Source organism: Dysidea avara, chromosome 1 (genome assembly GCF_963678975.1).
Source record: "Dysidea avara chromosome 1, odDysAvar1.4, whole genome shotgun sequence".
Taxonomy (NCBI): Eukaryota; Metazoa; Porifera; class Demospongiae; order Dictyoceratida; family Dysideidae; genus Dysidea; species Dysidea avara.
Window position 1 is genome coordinate 33,015,387 of NC_089272.1, and position 17,002 is coordinate 33,032,388.

The 17,002-nt window shown below is 36.5% G+C and overlaps 1 protein-coding gene across 2 annotated transcripts in view; it reads right to left on the minus strand.

Annotated features, from left to right (window-relative positions):
* Positions 1-7,100: 7,100 nt before the first annotated feature.
* Positions 7,101-17,002, minus strand: part of LOC136262246 (uncharacterized) — a 33,860-nt gene continuing 23,958 nt past the window's right edge. For both annotated transcript variants that reach the window (XM_066056466.1, XM_066056458.1), the window contains exons 14-16: positions 13,528-13,692; positions 12,382-12,456; positions 7,101-9,413 (exon numbers count right to left, since the gene is read on the minus strand). In XM_066056466.1, the coding sequence (XP_065912538.1) occupies positions 7,513-9,413; positions 12,382-12,456; positions 13,528-13,692 (2,141 nt within the window). In that variant the 3' untranslated portion in view covers positions 7,101-7,512. The remainder of the gene's footprint in view (positions 9,414-12,381; positions 12,457-13,527; positions 13,693-17,002) is intronic.

A 17,002-nucleotide genomic window follows, 5' to 3' on the forward strand; every position in this document is an offset into this window, starting at 1 on the left:
TTGTAGAAAGCATTGATCACAAAAGTTGACACTGCACAGTACTCCCTGGATCAGTAAGGTCCAACTACAAACTTGTCTCATTGCATTCTTTGACTGGCCTGCATGGCTTGTGTTAGAACTCATATTTGCACTTAAATGAACTTAGCCAGGAAGCTTCCAAAGTATACATCTGATATCTTGTGTTCACAATGTCAACATTCACTTAGTATGGTATTTGGATCATCAAGGTGTATGCACTGTACTAATATACATACTGTATTCTCATCACTCTCATAATAATAGTAGCAGGAATTGTTTTGGTAGTCTTACTCTATTTTCTCAACCTCACAGTCACTAATGGAACTATCAATGGAATAATTTTTTATGCTAACATTATTAGCATTAATGACGCAGTATTCCTAGTAAATGATAATGTGTTTAAACCTCTGCAAGTATTTATTTCTTGGATTTGGGTATTGAGACATGTTTCTATAATGGAATGGATGGATATACTAAGATATTCTTACAGTTGTTCTTCTCTTTCTATCTCATAGTCATTGCTGTTTCAATTATTGTAGCAAGTCATTATTCCTCTAGAATACTACGATGGACATATAGTAGATCTCTTCCTGTACTAGCTACATTGTTTTTGCTATCTTACACTGGCGTTCTCAGAGTTGTACTAACAGTCCTGTTCTCTTATTCTACCATAACTCACCTACCAAGTGGTCACCAAGAAGTAGTGTGGTCTATTGATGCTAGTGTTCCATTGTTTAGCTTAAAGTTTACCATACTGTTCATCACATGTCTTGTCTTATTCTTACTACTAATTCCTTTCAACATTATTTTGTTGTTCACAAGATACTTATCACAGTTCAGAATAATAAATCAGTTTAAACCTTTACTGGATGCATTTCAAGGATCATATAAAGATTAATATTATAACTGGGTTGGAATACACCTTGTGTTACGAAGTTTATTCTTTGCTTTATATGTATTTGAAATGAATATTAGGCTAATTTATCCACTATGCTGATCATTTTTTGCAGTATTGGGTATGCATCCATTCAACCTAACAAAGTCTCTTAGTATATATTCAAGAACTCTTGCTAGCACCAAACCTCACTATAATATATGCAGTATCCTATCAGGGTAGTGGCAGCATTTTTTCTACTATCACAATTGTCATGATCAGTTTAGCTTTTATTCAGTTTTGCACAATTGTGTTGTATCATTTCCTCACCTACACATGTCATTGTAATGTTTTGAATGTATTGCAAAAACTGTAGAAAGTAAAATGATAAAGTTCTTTAATAGAAATAGTGGAACTGAAGAAGGTTCCAATAACATTGCATTACTCAATATCCCTGAGCGTGCTTGCAACTACACCGAATATCAAGATGGACTTGTTAGTGATGACTTTAAATAAACTGATAAACTCTAATAATAATAATTATGTTATGTGTTTGATCACTGTTATTGCACATCAGTGAGTATGTTACAATAAAGGGGGGGTTAAACTATATGTAAATAGTATATTATTTTATAAAAATACAATATAAAGTGCTTACATACTTGGTCCCCCGGACCACCCATGCTAGTGCATAAATGGTCCGGGCTGAGCTTAAATGATTCGCCTCCAGTTTGTCATGCATGCCAGTGGCATAGCTACCATTGAGAGCTACCTCAGTAAAAAATTTTTCCCTGAACTAGATGGACTGCCCCCCAGCACTAGGTGGTAAAGTGCTGGATAGCTGGAAATACCAGCAATGAAACATTTCTGAGTTATGAGTTTTATGGTTCCACCAACCCAATAATTATTGCGAGACAGTGTTGGTGTTTTGAAACCAGGTAAGTATTTATTGTATAAATGTACCACTCTGCGTGGGCAGTTCAAAGGCACCGCCAGTGCCATAATTTGTATATTGCACTGCTGCAAACCGCAGCGAGTGCATTATAACTTATAACGCACTGGTTGCGGTTTTGTAGACCGCAACGAGTTTTTTTTTCTAATGCACCGACCGCAGTGCAATATACAGATATTGCACTATATTGCACTGGCTGCGGTTTTGTGCAGCATAGCACAAGTGCCGGTGGCCAAGACCACTATACGACACCTCACCTAATAGGTGGAAAGACACCTCACAGATCACTCAAATTCTTTTATAGCCTGACATGTAAAGGTCGATTGTGGGCCATAACGTCACCAATACGTATAATGTTTACAAGCAGCCAATGGCGATCGAAAAAGCCAACGCGGGTGGCCACAACTCTAGTCTACATATATATAAACGTACTTATACACCTTACTAGTCTGGTGCCATATTAGCCCAGATTAAGGGCGTAGGGAGGGGGGGGGTTCCGGGGGGTTCAGGAACCCCCCTGTAAAATTTAGACTTCTGCAAGCAGGATTCTAACACACCATTTAGTGTGGCAGGACAAAATGAGTGAGCAATATAGTGTAATGGCACAGCACAACAATTGATAAAACTTACATTCATCTCTCAGGGAAGGATTTACAGAGGTAACATGAGCCCTCTTCAAAACTTGTTAAAAAGATCGATATACTCTAATAGAGCAGTCAGGTATATACTCTAATAGAGCAGTCAGGTATATACTCTAATAGAGCAGTCGGGTATACTCTAATAGAACATGCATGTAAATATCCATGTCCATATGAAGTTTTTCAGACATTCCAACATTAAATGCAAAACTTAGCATGACCTTATATATACTGCTATAGCTTTGGTGTGCAGTGTTTAAAGATATAGAGCTCCAGTAATTTATCACTTGTGTTATGCAAAATGAATTCATGCTATGCATATATGTATATTTACAGACCTTCCAGGTTATCTAGCTAGTTCCAGCCCCCCTAGTACCATCCCAACCAATCTTTCCTCCACCTTCAGCAGGCCTGACTTGGTATTGGTTTCTAATGATTTGTTCGAATTGACAGTACCAACTAATACCCAGCAACATCTTCTTGCTGCTAGAGCTAGATAGGAAGATTGATATAGCTCCTTGCAATATGACCTTCAGTTTTCTGGGTTAACTGTCAATCTTGTTCCCATTGAAATTGGTTGTTTAGGCCACTTTTTGTCAGAAACAATTGCTCAAATGGCTACTGCTTGTGAAGTGCCAAAGAAAATCGTAAGATCCTTGTTTGAGCAGGCAGCTCACATTGCTGTGTCCTGTTCTTACAGAATTTTTAATTCTAGAGCCTCCCTGGACTGGGATCCTTTAGACCACCTTAGGTAAACTTTAAGTATTACATATAGATATATGTAGATTTTTGTTTTGGTGTATTGTAATTTAATTTAATTTTAGTTAATGTAAGTCTTTCCAGGGCTCCTGTACTGATCCATCAGCACATGGTACCCTTGTGTCTAGGCCCCTGTATGCTTGTAATGTATATTTTGTCTTAATCATTAAGATGTTTATTATCTCTTGTTTTGATTGTCATTTGTATCAGTGGATTCATGGCTCCTATACCACAGTGAGATATAACCATCACTTACAGATTACTATATGTGTCTCTATGTGTTATGCTATCTGTTTCCACTAGGTGACTTTATCTAGTACTACCTTCATCCCAGGGGTACTTAATGCATCATAATTAATGTACTTTTTGCATAAAATATAGCAATTTGCTGAGTTTTGCTTTATTAAAATATTGAAAGGCTCTCAGCGGCTGGGGGCTGCGCCCCCAGACCCCTGCTTCTAGTAACTCAATGCTGGTGCTGGAATCCCCCTTCAAAAAATCCTGGCTACACCCCTGTTAAACTGTAGTCCACTTTGACAATGACTCAATAAAACAAATATATTCTAAATAATACTAACCTTTACGTTCGATTGTGGTAACTAGTTTTGTCATGCCACCAGATTCGAGTTTAGCCAGTGTGAATAGTAAGAATTAGACAAGTATCGTTTAGTAGTTAGGTTTTGTTTACTTAAACCGTCTATTTAACTACTTTTTTCGCTCGAGAGAATCACTATGGCGATTAGTCTGGCGCTTAGTCTATATGGCGATTGAGTGATCACGCTGGCATGCTGAGCACTACATGATGAGAGTCGAACAGCGAATGCAGGTTAGTGATATAACCCATAGCGTACTTGCTTTCAATATCTCAGGTGGCTGCAGTATTGCAGGGGGAGCGTCATCGCAACGTCCGGCTTGGTTACCCACAATCGATGTTAGAAACCTGGCCTTTATAAGTGTTACAGCTGTCTTGTGTTACAGCTTGTTAAATCCAGTTAAATCTATATTATATAGTTATACAACGGCCACGAGTGCTCTGCCTGATATAAACGCACGAGCCTGAGGGCCGTTAGGCCCGAAGGCAAGTGCGTTTATACAGGCAGAGCACGAGTGCACGTTGTATAACTGTTATGTACCACTCACCTAATAGGTGGGGAAAGTCTTACAAGACAGTTGTAACACTTATAAAGGCCAGGTTTCTAACATCGATTGTGGGTAACCAAGCCGGACGTTGCGATGACGTCCCCCCTGCAGTACTGCAGCCACCTGAGACATTGAAAGCTAGTACGCTATGGGTTGTATCACTAACCTGCATTCGCTGTTCGACTCTCATTATGTAGTGCTCAACATGCCAGCGTGATCACTCAATCGCCATATAGACTAAGCGCCAGACTAATCGCCATAATGATTCCCTCGAGCGAAAAAAAGTAGCTAAATAGACGTTTTAAGTAAACAAAACCCAACTACTAAACGATACTAGTCTAATTCTTACTATTCACACTGGCTAAACTCGAATCTGATGGCATGACAAAACTGGTTACCACAATCGAACGTAAAGGTTAGTATTATTTAGAATATATTTGTTTTATTGAGTCATTGTCGAAGTGGACTACAGTTTAATCTGGGCTAAGATGGCACCAGACTAGTAAGGTGTATAAGTACGTTTATATATATGTAGACTAGAGTTGTTTTGTTTACTGCGTTCGGCAATCCAATGCATTAGAGGAGCACGATCTTCACAAGGTCGTTACATCAAAAGTGCTCCTGTGGCCTTGGTGCAATCAGAGACTCAGGTTTTGATTTAATTGTTTAACTGTTATTTGTATGTTCTAATCTTAAAAAAAAAAAAAAAAAAAAAAGACTAGAGTTGTGGCCACCCGTGTTGGCTTTTTCGATCGCCATTGGCTGCTTGTAAACATTATACGTATTGGTGATGTTATGGCCCACAATCGACCTTTACATGTCAGGCTACAAAAGAATTCGAGTGATCTGTGAAGTAGGGCTGGGGGGTTTCTCGGTATTATAGTAATACCGCGGTATTGCAATGAAACGATATCTGTATCGCGTAGATTTCGGTGAAACGATAATGTCACGATATCGATATTATTACGATTTTTAGTGTTTGTGACAGCTTATTAAGCCCTTAAGGTTGTTATAATGCACCTCAAATAATCACGTGATACTACTGCAAACAAGGACCTAGTACTACTAGCTAGTCAATTTTTTTTACAAAGATCGAGATACTCTAATAGAACAGTCAGCTAGAATCGAGATACCCTAATAAAGCAGTCAGCTACTCTAATATAGCAGTCATCTTTAATAACCGCGATAAATAGTAATATCGTGATATATTTCTGCACGATATATCGTGAAGCGAAACTCCAATACCGCCCAGCCCTACTGTGAAGTGTCCTTCCACCTATTAGGTGAGGTGTCGTAGTGGTCTTCGCCACCGGCACTTGTGCTATGCTGCACAAAACCGCAGCCAGTGCAATATCTGTATATTGCACTGCGGTCGGTGCATTATAACTTATAATGCACTCGTTGTGGTCTACAAAACCGCAACCAGTGCGTTATAAGTTATAATGCACTCGCTGCGGTCTGCAGCAGTGCAATATATAAATTATGGCACTGTCGGTGCCTTTGAACTGCCCACGCAGAGTGGTACATATATATACACTGGATTTAACTGGATTTTTTAAATCTATATATTGTCTTGTTAAATTCAGTGTTACTGGCCTTTATAAGTGTTACAGCTGTCTTGACTCTCCCCACCTATTACGTGAGTGGCACATAACAGTTATACAACGTGCACTCGTGCTCTGCCTGTATAAACGCACTTGCCTTCGGGCTTGACGGCCCTCAGGCTCGTGCGTTTATATCAGGCAGAGCACAAGGCTGGCCGTAGTATAACTATATAAGCTTATTATATACACTGTATGAAAAGTTAAAAGTGCAGTCATGTATAGTGATATAAAAGGTAACAACATAGCACAGAAAAACTTTAATAAAAGAAAAAAGCATAATAATATTATGAAAACAGAAATAAAACATACCGAAAAATGTGATTAAAAAGGTTACCAAAGCAAAAAGTAGCATCAAGAAGTTGAACCCACATATCATTGGAAAGAATTCACATTACAGTAGACAGTAAAACCTGCTTGTAAAGGTATGCATACTTAAGTTGAATGGCTCAAGTGTCTGGCTGTGATATTCTGAAGATATCTTTTGACTAGGCATGAGGCTATTATGCTCCAAAAATTGAGCATTATGCTTTTGAGCAGTGCTCAGAAAATCACCTATTATGCTTTTGAGAATTGCCCATTATTCCCAAAATTATGCTACCATAATGCCAGTTTATTGCTGTACCAGACCATTTTTATTGATGTTTAAGCTTCCAATAGTCTTGCTGGTTGCTGTATTAGAGTATTTCGTTTCAATGTGATTGCTTTATTATAGTAAATAATATTCAGTGACTGTTCTATTAGAGTTTCTGACTGCTCTATTAGAGTATCTCGATCTTTTTTAACGGAATTGTGCAATCTGCAGATTTTCCTGCTGTTAAAGCTTTATAATCTCTTGAAAATGCTAGCATAATTCCTGATTCCCACACATACCTATTATGCCCGAAATTATGCCGGCATAATCGCCGCATCCCTACTTTTGACACATTTTCAGAGCGAAAGTAAAAGTATAATTTATCCAGTATAATAGACATGCATATCTAGTTATATACACGTGTACATAAAACCAGCAGTAGGCATGTTACACCAGCTGATGCAAAATGTAGCAGCATTTTCATTCCCTATATATATCTATCACTGTTTTACTGCATATTACATATAATATCACTGTAGTTGTGTACAGTTTCTATGCAAACTTTGGAATAAGAATTTCCACACAAGGCAATAAGCTGACTTTCACAATATGGCTTATAAAATAAAATGTATTATTTATACAACAAAATCTTATCCTAAAATGCTTATATACACGTACCAAAATGGTATGGATATCCCATAAATTATTTATAAAAAGCTATTAGTCTCTCTGTACCCCTTTGCCGTTACACTTTTCTCACAAGTCTCCACATCACTCATACAGTTATTAGCTAATGTTACAGTACTGTAGACCAAGACAAAACAGCATTGCAAATTTTCTTCTATAACACTATTGTCAAGCTTCTAATGTTACAAATTTATGTAGTGCTACAAAATTACATGTACCATAAACCCTAAAAATAGTAACACTAGCCTATTTAAATATCACTAGTGCTCTTACTGTGAAGTCATTTGCTGCACATAGTTAGGGGCAACCTCCTGTAGTTTCATGAGCCAATTAGTCACTACTGCATCACACTCTTCAACTATCTTTTGTGATTTGATGTAGTCATACATTTGTTCTATATCAGGTGATCCAGCCAGTATTGAGTTATTAATTCTTTGTAGAAGATTTATTTGTAACTTAATACGAGGCAGCATATTCAAAGTGAGGAGATTGTAGTTACTTGTCATTACTTGTAACAATTCACATATTCCTGAAAAAAAGGGCAGTGGCCCTAAATCACACTGTGTAATAAACTTCTTTACTGCGGTGATTGCCTTTTGTGCTACATCTGCAATAGGATAAGATGAAGCATACTGTTCAAGCACTTGAATTAATTTAGGATAATTTTGTTGAGCAAGACAATGTTCATAACTTTGACCTAATTTTCTACTCATTTTGTGGGTGCATTTTAGTATTCTATGACAGTCACTGGTCAGTACTTTGATCTGTTCACAAAATGAAGGCAGCATTGTTTGAATGTTTGGTAAAGCGTTTACAGCCATTGGTACAAATTGTAGCATTGGAAGACATCCTTGAAGGTGTTGCAATGTTTCTATAACAAAATGTGGGTCATATATTGTAAATGCGTTGATCTGTTTAAGATGGAATGGTAGTGCACCATTTTCTATCATACTTATTCTATACCTTAAATAATCCATGACTGACAGTGAAGATACATCACGTACTCCATAAGGTCTCAAAATTGAAAATGACAGTCCATCTAGGATTGATTCATAAGTGCCTAACCCACCTACCGGAGACAAAAGTTTCACCTCATTGCTTTCCATATTTTCTATTATGTATTGACTAATGACAGTATGAACCTCTATACACTGGCATGCATTGTTAAGTGGAGGTAATCTAATCACTGCAAATTGCACTAATCCATAGTTCCATAATGCATCAGCTGTTTCAACTGCTTCATCTTGTCTAACCTTCCACAAATCACGTAAAACTTCAGTTTGCAAGGATGTACCAATTCCAGTAAGCAGTATCAACGATTTTAATTTGTTTGACAATCTCTTTGTCATTGAGTCTAAGGTAATTTCAATGCAAACTTTTGCTGCATACTTACGACTTTTCTCAATGTTATTTTTGTCGAAAGCTGTTAAACCTTTATGAAGCAATTTAGCCTGCACACTGTGAATGGCTTCATGGGAAGACAAACTTCGATGTCTGAGATTATGGGATAATTGTCCTCTTATCAGAGAAAGAAGCAAAGGCCACAGGTGGACGTCTTGAGCTAGCTCATCAAGTAAGCTCACATCTTCTTGTGACAGTTGACTGATGTCAATCACTTCATGCGTCAGTAAAGAAATGGCCTCACTTTGCTCCATTGGACCTATGCTAACTACCTGTTTGGAAGGTATGTATTGTTCGATGTCATTCATCCTGGTAGTGAGGACTATTTTACAGTTACTAAATGCCTTTACTATTGGCTCAGCATCTTCAGCATGCCACACATCATCAATGATGACTAGAAGATTCTGGCAATAATGACTTGCAAGTTGATTGATTTCTTGTTCAGCATGATTAATGTCACCTGGTTTTAGATATTCACCAGTTAGTAAATGATATAGTTGGCTCAGCTTTACGCTGGGATCAGTAGCCTGTGGTCCAAGTTCTATAAATGCAAAACCATCTGTAAATTGATCTTTTATTACAGGATGATGGCACAAAGCTCTGACAGTTGAAGTCTTGCCAAATCCTGGTAGACCAGTGACCGTTAAACTTGTTCCATAAGTGTTAGGGTCAATAGTAGATTGACTTAATTTAGTAATCATTTCTTCCATTATGTTTTTACGACCCACATAATTGGGTGGCAGTGGTGGAGGTGGTGGTAATTTTATCCCTGTAATGACAAAGCATTATGTTTATGGTAATAGTAAAAATAGCGTTTATGTCAAGTTATACAGCTATATAGGTACCTAGTTGCAGTACTAATGTATTAGTAGAGTGGCTAAGTAATAAAAATTGTTCACTTTGTGATAAAAGCACCAATCTTTTCTGTGAAAATTGATTGAAGTATACTAAATCATTTGAGATACGGTGCCACGTCAAACTCATTGCCTTAGGACATGTTTTGAAACTTTTAAACTGGGTTATGAGCCTCTTTCTAGCTGGACAGGAAAACATACAAGCGCATTTAAAATCTTAGTTTTTGCTTAAATCACATGGAAGCTTTTCATATTTACAGCTGCAATCAAAAACTTCAAATTGTGATAAAATAAACTGTTTTTAAAACACTTCTAATGGAGCCAATATTTCAGTGTTAAAAGTACAGGCACAATCCAATAAAAATACATTACACATCTATGGCTTCATGTACCATGACCCTACATGTTTCTTAACACTGCAAGCTAATGAACTGGATGGACACCTTCCTTGATCAGCTTTTGGATATGACCATCCCTTGTTTGTCTATGCAGATGCAAAATTTTAGTATATTTCCTATGAAGTACTTTTATGGTAGACCCATAAAAGTGGTAGACCATAAAGAAGAGTTTTGAAAAATAACCATCTTGAGATATGTACAATAGTATTTGGAGGTACACTACAGTGTACTTTTAGTTAACAGACTGCTAAAATCATATTATACTAATACAGTTACGCAGTTTTGCTTGCACAAATTTGTGGTACAAGTTGGTGTTTTACAACTTAAGAAAACTATAATTCTTGCATTGCCAACAGTTAAAGAAAGCAGATTGATTGCAGGTGGGCTATAGTTCATCATATGTAGGGGCCAGAACATATGTACGTAATTATGTAGGTGACATCAAATGAAATGGTACTTTATCTGCCAGTAACAACCATGGGGTATTTGTCTTGTACTGTCAAATGCATCTGATTAGGGTTGGGAAATATTTCAATAAATTTCCAATATCGCCTAAGCAAGTGCTCGCAATACCATTATCACATGTATTTTTCCTTTGCAATATTATCACATAGGCAATATTTACTGCATTTTGCAATAGTTATCGCATTTATCATCTATTTTATATCTCTTCTAAGCCTCATATTTGATACAGTTTGCACACACTATGTCAATTGGTTAAATTGTTAGCAAAGAAGTTATGTTTGTAAACTAATTCTCAGTGAAAACAAGCAGTCATATGGGTTTTTCAAACTATGTGGCTGTGTTTCTATTTTCACATGTAATATTGCAATAATCGCTTTAAATGGCTCATGCAATAATCGCATATCACAAATTTAATATTGTCCAACCCTACATCTGATTGCATTATTTCCTTTGATACAATATTGAAATTTGTAACAAAAACTTTAGGAATTGTACAAGCTAGGAAGGAATATTACCATAAAAGTGCTTTAAAACAAGATCATCACCCAAAGTGCCAAATTTATCAGTCTAGGCAAGTGCCTGAAAAACCATGCTGACCAAAATAGACTAAATTTGATAACCAATGCATATAAATGTATGCAAGCACCAGGCATCATTCTCTTAATTAAAACTGATATGCAACTAGCTATTATAAAACTTTTAAAAGAAAGTAGGGATTGATATAATTAATATACATGCTACAAAAAGTAAGGAAACAACCTCAAAAATACTACCAGTGAACGAGACATGATCCAAGCAATAAAAAGTAAGGAAACAAGATTAGACGACTACTTGCTAAAATGAGACACATTTAATGCCTACTTTTGGCTAGCATCTTGAAATGAGACCACCAAATTAGCCAAAAGTAGGGATTGAAGTGTGTTTCATTTTAGTAAGTAGTCATCTAAGCTTGTTTCCTTACTTTTTATTGTCTGGATTGCTTCTCATTTCAGCTGTAACATTTTTGAGGTTGTTTCCTTACTTTTTGTAGCATGTATATTATATCAACCCCTACTTCTTTTAAAATTTTAATATTTAATAGCTAGTTTGTTTACTTTTTTGTCTAGCTAGCTAGCTATATTATACTCATTGTTTTCCACATAGTATAAATATCACTTGAAGCAGCTATCTTTTACCTTCGTACGCAATAAGCGCCTTTAAAAATAATAATCGTTTGTCTTTTACAGCTATTACAGCAACTGTTAAAGGTTTCAGTAGCATTTCTAATGGCCTAAATGTTGATCATTTAACAGTAAAACATCAATGGAGAGTCCACCATTAAGAGTGGAACCCTCACTTTTAGAAGTCTGGATCCCGAGGTGGATCCACCCCTCAAAGGAATATTAGCTAGCTAGCTACTTCACAAAAAAACTAAACTGGTAAGACTATAAAACAACTACCCAGCATTAATAAATGCTAGAGACTTCTCCTTGCCTACTACACCCGTTCACCCTCGTCTTATGCACACATACTCACACTTCGTTAAAATCACATGTTTGGGTTGTGGTGTGTACCACAACTATTCAGCACTGCAGCTATTAATTATCCTTCGAGAAGAACAAAGAAGCATATGAATGATGAAAACAAACAGCATGGTGCAGCGGACAGAACGTAATTGGAACAACAGATTCGTGAATCCACTGTCATTACCTTGGCTGTCTGAAATTTCTGGAGCCGTACACCTAGCATAACCAGATCTTACAGCAGGCAGGCAGGCAGGCAGACAAATCCAGGTGAGTTTTGAAATATTTAAAACTCACTGTACATCAAAACAGTGAGTTTTAAAAATTCACTGTTTTGATAAATTTGCTTTGGTACAGCATTACAGCTGTACTAATGTATTCCAGGTGGTTTTTTTTTGCAATGCTGTTTTTTAAAGTGCAACGATTTACGAAGACACATTTTTTTATCAATCCCTACTTATTAAGTACTAACGTACTTAATGATACTTGTGTGTGCGTATACTTGTGGTAAGACCAACCTTTTTGTAAGCGACCTTGCTTGTATTTTAACTGATTTTCCAGTTCTCTCTTTGATAATGCAAATCCAGTGTTGGCTACAAAATAACATATGCAAAATGAAAAAAATATGTACAGCATTATTCTTTGGAAAAATCCCTACTTTGGCATAGAGTAGATAATGGTAACATGCCAAGGGATTTTCCCAAGTAATACGTATCTTGTAATAGCTATAATGTACAATCATTCATATATTTAGTTTCATTACTTTAGAACCCTACTTCATTCTTGCATGATATAATATTAATGTTTAATTGCACTATAGTTTTATGATAATTATGGTATATGTATAATTATATATACAGTACAATGGCCAACTATTGACTGCACAAGATATACTTAAATGTAAACTGATGAAGAATTGTGCCATTTATCCTGTTTTAGGACCACTTTCTAATAAATGAATATATTAGTACACAAGCATTAACTTTACAGTTGGTACAAATTACGTATATGTGCTATAGTTAAAGCACTGCTGCACCTGTGTACGGAAAATACAGCATGAGGGGGAACATTGAGAGAGCAAGAGATGAAGCTGAGTGCTGTATTTGTCTCGAGACACTCTGTATTTTCATGTATACAGCATAGGCGGTGCTTTAATTGTTATATTGTATTTTCTGGTCTTCTTGCTCAGAGCATTCATCTTGTGTGCTCAGACCGCTTCACCTTTTGGTGATCAGACTATCAGTAAGTGTCCATGTAATTCTAGTCTTATAACCAACTGTTAGGATTAGTTTGGCTAGTTTTAGCAATTTACAATGTCATACATGTGAGCAATCATGCTGTCTGAGTGGGGTTGTTTTTAACCCTCTTTAAATAACTCTACTGTATTTTGCTCAAGTGCACGGTATTTTCCCAATTATGCACAGAACTGTACTGTATGACTCATACAGTACAGTTATGTAGCTTGGTAGTGTATAAAAAATATAGTAGTAGCAGCACTTTGATTCTCCCATGCAAAGTAGAGAGAGTAAAGGAAGAAAAGCCTGACCAACATCATCAATAGCTATTATTCTAGTACACTACATAAGCCAGCCAGACACCAGTAGTTAAATGTAGAAGAGGCAATACATTAAAATTACCTACTATCAGTCAACAAATAGGCAAACCTTGCTGAGGGTTAGATGAAATGTCTACTGGAGTTAATCCAGCTCTTAATGATGGATTGTGAGGCACAGAAGACACTCTTCCTGAATTTGGTGATCTCGAAGATGACGTGTTATCACCAGAAAGTGTAGCTCTCTCATGTGGAAAATTGATAGCTTCCACAAACTCTGTGAAAAAGTCATAAATGCACTATGTACATATGTGTGAAAAATAGTAACCGTTATTAGTTGTCAGTAATTATTGTAGTATTAGTCTAGAATACTAGTAACCAAGGAATTGTATATGATTATCTGATAGCTAGCTACATACGCATATTTGACCCACTGAGCGAAAACTGGCTGCTTTTGCAAAATTCTAATTTGTTATAAAAATTTATTGAAATAAACTGAGTAAAATGTGTGCTACATATAAAATCATGTACGTTTCAATTGCTTTGGTGTAATTTTACACTGAAACAAAGCTCAAATCAATAAATCCTTTATGCCACCAGATTTTCCTGTTCTTTGGGAGTAAGAAAATCTTTGTTTCATGTTTGTACAGCATTAGGTATGCGAGTTATGGGAGTTCATTTAAAATGCGGTAGAAGTAAAGTTCACCAAGGCCTTCTTCTTTATCCACACAGAGACCTATAGGAAAAACTATACCTTGATTGATGTACTAGTTCATGGTGAACAGACTGAGCCCAACGCCGTCTTTGCAGCTTGTTTATAATAATAATAATAATAATAATAATAAACTTTACAGTGTACATATACCTACATACATACAAGTTGCAGATTTTGGTATGATAGAATTGGGACATATGGCAGCACACTGATGGTCCACTGACATCCTGTGTCAGTGGCCGGAAGCTAAATTGTAGTAGTGATTAGCTACAAAGTTTACTTACTAGACTAAGTCTAAGATTACTTAAAAGGGGGGGAAATTAACAGTTAAAGGGAGTTGAAGTTAGGTTGGTGAGGGATCTTTGAACACTTTGAGCATGGACATAGAAATGAAAAAGAGCAGGTGTTGTTGGAGGTGAAATTGGCAGTGAAATGATTCCACAGATAATCTAAAAGTTTGGCCTTTATCTTGAGTGGGTTGTCCTGGTAGTTGATAACGGGAAGGGCATTCCAGATGCGAGGAAGCCGGTTAAAATAAAAGTTACTAGTGGAATTGTCAGGTGATCTTGTTTGGAGTAGCTTGTTTCCAGAAGCTAGACGTGTGTGACCAGTTGCAAATTTAATGAAATTATTGATGTCAAATCCATTGTGGGGGTTGTGGAGATTTTTAAGAAAGAACATCACATCATTTACATCAAGAATGTACATCAGGGGTAGCATATGGAGATTAATAAGACGAGACTTGTAGTCAGTAGAGTAATCATTTAGAATGTATTTAGTTGCATGCCTCTGAACACGTTCGAGTTGCTGAATGTGCTTAATTAGGTGGGGTTTCCAGATGACCGAGCAGTAGAAAAACTGGGATCTAACAAGAGAGGTATATAGTCGAGATTTGGCTTGGACATAATTTTGTAGGGAGAAAGATCTTCTTAGAAGTCCAAGTACCTGATAGGATTTGGAGATAATGTGGTTATAGTGAGCATCCCATGACAGGTCGCTTGATAACATAATTCCTAGATCTTTGTATGTATCAACACAAGAAATCTGGGAGGTGCCGATATTGTAAGATGTAGGAGATTTCCTTTTAAAAGATAGCAGTTTCAGTCGTGAGTTATGATGGATTAAAATAAGTGCCTTTAATTTATTTGCCATATTGTTGCTGTACAAATCAAGTGTATTCCTGTTCCAACTGCCTAACACTATAACCCTAAAACTATTTATCGTAAAAGGCTGAAATTTTTGGCTGTCCACTCCTTTGCTACTATAGATAACAGAAATGGCATTTGAGGAATGTGTGAAAATGGTTGGGTTTTGTGCAGTGGATCACATATACCGTATTTCTATAAATATAAGCTGCGAGAAATTTTCACGAGTTAAATTTTCATGTTAAAAAATTTTCAACTGTGTCTTCAAGCGATGAAAATTTTTTAACAATGAATTATGTAGCTTTATTATATTAATTAATTCGTTAAAATTGTACTGTCCTTTTTGTATATAGGAGAAGGAGAATGACAAGCTGAGTGAAACTTCAAGTGTGGCATCTCCGTACCATGGAGGCTGCACCCCAGATCGAGCCAGAATTGTCCGTCACGAACTCCAGCAGTGGACTGGAGTGGAATTGCTGTAGCTATAATCATATTTGTATATATACTTCATTTAATGTGTCCTATACTAGTAGATGTCTATCGTGGCATGGCGTAATTGCTAACGCTATTGCTGGCGGCAAAATAGACGAGGACAGCTCTCCCCGAAGCCATTCTTGCTTTATTAATATACTGCAACAAAGATATACTATTGAAATTCCAACGGCTAAGCTTCAATCCAGGTGACCAGAAAGCAGTTAACCGAATTCATTCAACGTCTCTAATATCACGTTGGCAAAAAATTTTCGCGTAATTAATTTTCGTCGGATGCTAGCTTCGACGAAATATTTATAATTATAGAAATACGGTACATGCTTACTTACATACAGTTTCCTGAAATGCATATAACCATGCACAATGCAAATAAATGTAACCAACCGAGCAAAAACCCATTGTGTTTGTACATTCCTTGAATTCCATTTATTGGTTCTCTGTTATCTATATAACAAAAGAGTAGACTACCAAAGTTTCAGCCTTTTATGATGAATACTCTTGGAGTTATAATGCTAGACAGTTGTACCATCAAGAAATCTGATTTGTACAACAATATGGCAAATAAATTACAGGTGCTTGATTAATTAATTATAACTCATAACCAAACCAAAATGAAAATTAGCTCAATCTGTTCACTATGAACTGGCAATTCTAATAGTACTTTTCCTATATTCCTCTGTGTGCACAAAAAAGAAGGCCATTTCAACAAAGAAACAATTATGGTTACCTTAATTTCTACCACTTTGTATAAATAAGCACCTATAATTCATGTATACTATATGAACATGAGAGTCCAGCAGTGTTGACTCCAGGGTGGTACAATACCAAAGCATTGTCCTTGGCAAAGGCCTATGGAGAAGATGGATTTTTCGGGGTCTCATTGATTAAATCTGTGGAGTACTCCAGGAGACTGTTGTCAAAATCATCATTGCTATTACTTGTGTGATGAAAAATAATGTTATTAAAGTAGTCATTTTACTAACTTTAAGGGATTTTATTTATGATGTGTGTTTATTGGTAGATCATAGAGAGAGAAAATAAGGAAGAGGGAATTCTGCGACATTGTTCAGAATTCCAGGAGACTCTGACAATATTACTGTCAATAGTCAGGTAACTAACACCTTAATATTAGCCACATGTAATATTGACCTGGCCTTTTTGGATGGCCACACCCTTTTTTCGTAGCTTGGCTGTTTTGGTATAGATATCAATTCCTTTAGTCTCAAAGCCAGCCA